At 51.3% G+C, this 4,069-nt stretch overlaps 1 protein-coding gene across 1 annotated transcript in view; it reads left to right on the top strand.

The window, feature by feature from the left end:
• Gns (glucosamine (N-acetyl)-6-sulfatase) overlaps positions 1 to 3,784 on the top strand; it is a 36,121-nt gene extending 32,337 nt beyond the window's left edge. The window contains exon 14 of the mRNA XM_005357926.3: positions 1,557 to 3,784. Coding sequence (XP_005357983.1) covers positions 1,557 to 1,635 — 79 coding nt within the window. The 3' untranslated portion in view covers positions 1,636 to 3,784. The remainder of the gene's footprint in view (positions 1 to 1,556) is intronic.
• Positions 3,785 to 4,069: the final 285 nt, after the last annotated feature.

A 4,069-nucleotide genomic window follows, 5' to 3' on the forward strand; every position in this document is an offset into this window, starting at 1 on the left:
AGAGAGAGAGAGAGAGAATGAGATTTAAATAGCTAGGCAACTGTATAAAGAGACAATGCCATCTTATCTAGCATAAACAAATGGGTGTAGTAAGGCTGCCCAGCCATTTTCACTGTCCGGCCTCTACCCTCTTGGAAACAGGTCATTCTCAAAAGTCACAGACATCAGCTCACAATGACATAGCCATCCAAATGAACTTAATACTTTTAACCATATGTTCTTTGGCTGGCTCTGGGAATTGAACCCTTGAAAGGAGAGGGAAGGACTCTCTGGGGTTATGATGCATGGCCACCACCCACAGTGACTCTGCTGCTGGAACACAGACCCGCTGCAGCATCTGGCCGGCCAGAGCAGGGTGGCTGTGGTGCTGTCTTGTTTCTTCTGGGTCATTGCTTTCCAGAGAGCCCTCAGCCCCCCCACACACATTTCACGTTAGGAAGTTAACCAGACGCACTATTTGCCCAGGGGTCCCTCAGAAGAATGGATGCAGCATGACCCTGCTTCCCCAGCACTGTTTAACCCAAAGCAGTCTTTATAATTCACTCCGGATGCATATTTATATAATAAGGAAGACGCTGGCTTTGTGCGCTCCTATTGACCTGAGCTATGTAAACATCAACCGAGTGTGTTTTTAACTTATCATCCCAGGTTATTCTTTCCTACCAAACATTTGGTTTTACAGAGTCCTCTGCAGTAGGGTCATCGGGCTAGATCCTGTAGGCACAGCTGTGGAACCCAGCCACACACGTCCATCACACACTGTCTGTGGCCAAATGCTCCATAGCCTGTGCCTGTCATCTGGCTCCTTATAACGTGTTGCTGCAGAAACTGGCCACAAGCAGGAGCCAGCGTGAATTCCACGTGATATGTTTCTGCTCGGCATGGAAAGCCCATCTCTGGCCAGTCTGTGCTGTTTATATCCAGAGTCCTAACTGTTCCCGTTGAGCCTGCGCTATGAGTGTCCATACATTTTCCATGAATGCCTGTGTTTGGTGACCAGAGACATTTGGAGTTGTTTAGCTTCATGAGGCAGGCTCAGGCCTACATCTGAGGTCCATGTGCTGTGTGCTCTCAAGTGCTGGTGGTCTAAAGAGGAGGAGACCGTGAACCTGCAGTGGAACTCTGAGGGTCAGTGCAGCCACCCGGATTCTTTCTACATTAGAATTCGCCGTTCCTCCCTTAACCACCTGCCTTTAGTCCCAGCACTCGAGACTGGGGCAGCAGCTCTGTGAGTCTGAGAACAGCCTAGTCTCAGTAGGATTTCCAGGCTGGCCAGGGCTGTATGGCAATTTTTTTTTTTTAAGAACCTCCTGCTTTTTACCATTAACCTTGTTCTCTCAACTCAGTTTGTGCGGAAATATTCTCACCTTCAGAAATGACCTTTAGATTACAGCCTCCTCCGACTAGCTCCTTCTAGTGTGTCAGCCCCTGTTGCCCACTCTGCTGGAGAGTGTGCCATGAAGTCCCCGTGGCTTGTTGCCCACTCTGCTGGAGAGTGTGCCATGAAGTCCCCGTGGCTAGCAAGAGTTCACGTGCTACCCTTTTCCTTCCCTCAGATACAGGTTTGACCTGCGTCTCATGTTCAGCAATCACGGCAGCGTCAGAACGAGAAGGTTCTCGAAGCACCCTCTGTAGGGACCGTGCCAGCTCTGCGTTGGATCCTCACACATCCCTTTCTCGTGAAGTGGTTGCAGTAGGAGCCATGCCTGGAAGAGCTCTGGCCTGGCCGTTCAAGTCCTATTTGAAAAATCCCCCCACTGGTCAGCTGACTTCCAGTACTGTGACTCCAACCCCGTGTTGAAGCGGCTGACTCTGTCTCTTCCTTCAGATGACAACCAACACTCCTGAGGTCTTTGTCCTCTCCATGTCCCGTCATCTCGGGTGGGCACCATGTGTGATGACCTCCCACGTGGTCAAGTCTGAATTTGTCAAACTGCTCAGATAAATGGCAATACTTTAGGGCAGAAAGAAAAGGCCTTTTGGTATGTGGCTAGCCCCAAATCTACAGCCCTGTATAGCATCTCAGACTGAGCCTCACCATCAAACACACACAGCCGTGCAAAGAACTGTCTGTGGAGAAGTGGTGTTCACAACATGGTCGTGGTAAACGTGCCCCTTGTCACCCAAGCTCTGCTCTGTTCTGCTGGAACCCTGGGCTATGCTGGTGCAGCTGGAGGCTGTGTAGGGTTAAAGGTGAATCCCCCTAGCTCTCGGAGCCATCAGCTCCTCAGTGGCTCCAACCATGCTGCGTGCTCAGAAGCCCTGGAGAGAAGGCACGCCAAAGGGAAGGGCTAGCATGCTTCATGAGTGCCAGAGATCAGCGCAGAGCAGGCTTGGCCAAGCAGGTTGAAGGGCTGCACAGAGAAGTGCCTGTCCAGGGGTTCTCAAGTGTCAGTGCCGCAAGATGTCATTGTGACCGGCTGCAGTTAGCTGCCTTTCTCATTTAACATAGTGGGTGACTCAGGGCTGGTGTGAAGGACCAGCTGCTTTGTCCCACCTGCCCCCGCTCCCCCCATGTAAGCTCTTGAGTCTCCAGAGTCTTGACCAACTAGGTTCAGTCAGTGTTCCCTGTCCAAGGTTCCTTGCTGCCCAGAACTGCATCCTCCTGTTCCTTAGCTCGAAGACAAATTCCACTCTGACATTTCCGCGGTGGGGCCGAGTACTGGTAGAGCAGCAGAGGAGAAGGGAGACGTGTGGTTTTAACCTGATCTACGTAGGCAGTATGTGATTTTAGCTTTACACAGCCTCTGCCCAGCTTTAAACACTTGGAACACACAGCTAGAAGCCACTTTTGGGATCCCAGAGGCCATGTTGGGGCAGTAGCCATGGAGTTGATTCCTTTACCTCATGTGACCCCAGCATCTGCAGTGGTACTGAGACAGTGGATGGACGCTCTGCTGTGGCCGCTTTACAGGGAGAGGATGGGAACTGAATCCCAGACACCGTCTTCTGCATTAGTGAGGGTGACCGTAGCTGTCCCCAGTACAAACCCAGCCGCTCTCACCAGGCCTTGGGCTGTGGCGCCATCGCCTTCAGTTTCGGGGCAGCGCCTAGAAGCAGGTGAAGCCAGAGTGGCGTGAGCCACCACGAGTGTCTCTACCTCGCTGCCCTTACTTTAGGTGACATGTCCAGGGGGTGGGGCATGGTGCCGGTCCTGCTGACACTGGAGTGGACCTCAGTTTACCCCAACAGACCACAGCGTGCACAGCTTCCCACCCAAGGGCCTTGTAATCTGATGTCTCCCTTGGAGGCGTGCGCCAGTGTCTTCAAAATAGAGAGCCATAAAACCAATGTGGAACGCAGGGATTTTGCCTTAAAAGACTTAATGTCTTAAAGCTGTCCCTCAGACACGAAGTAAAGGGCACGCTTAGAGTGTCATTGGGTTTGACAAGTGGCACTGTCGCAAACACCTGAATTGTCAGCGCTAGGGGTTTTGTGCAAAATAGTAAGGGTAGCTGTGGAGGTTACACCTTCATCTGTGAGAAATAATCTTAAACTTGCAACTATCTACAGACAGCGGTTTTTTCTATTTTTTCTTTTTTTTTTTTTTAAACAAAAGAAAACAGGCCAGAATCCTCAGGAGCTCCACTAGGTAGGCGCACACTGCGGGCTTTAGTTCACCAGCTCTTTCTTCTCGATGGACTTGAAAATTCTCTCCTTAGCACCACGTGTTCTGGAAGTCACTCTGCCCTGGCTCTGTGTCATCTCGTCACTTAGAAAGTGCCCTTCAAAGGACCCTGTTCACTGCTGCACTTTTCAATGAATTAAAATTGTTTCTGTTCGAGCGGCGTGTCTGGTTTGTTCAGGACACAGGAAGGTGTCCTCACAAGGTGGAAGGTGGCTGCTTCAGGGCGATTTGTGGTGCTGGGCACCAAACTCAGACCCGACAGATCAGGTCAGCATTGTCCTGCCAGAAAACCTTTCAGCTGCGGCGTGATGCTAATCACTGGCCGTTTCCTCAGCTGTGCTCTCCACCTGAAAAGCTCTCACATACCAGTCCCTGCCAATCATCCTGGCCCTGGGAAGATGGCTCAGTGGGTAAGAATTCAATTCCCAGCAACCACAGGGT

Source organism: Microtus ochrogaster, chromosome 24 (assembly GCF_000317375.1).
Source record: "Microtus ochrogaster isolate Prairie Vole_2 chromosome 24, MicOch1.0, whole genome shotgun sequence".
NCBI lineage: Eukaryota > Metazoa > Chordata > Mammalia > Rodentia > Cricetidae > Microtus > Microtus ochrogaster.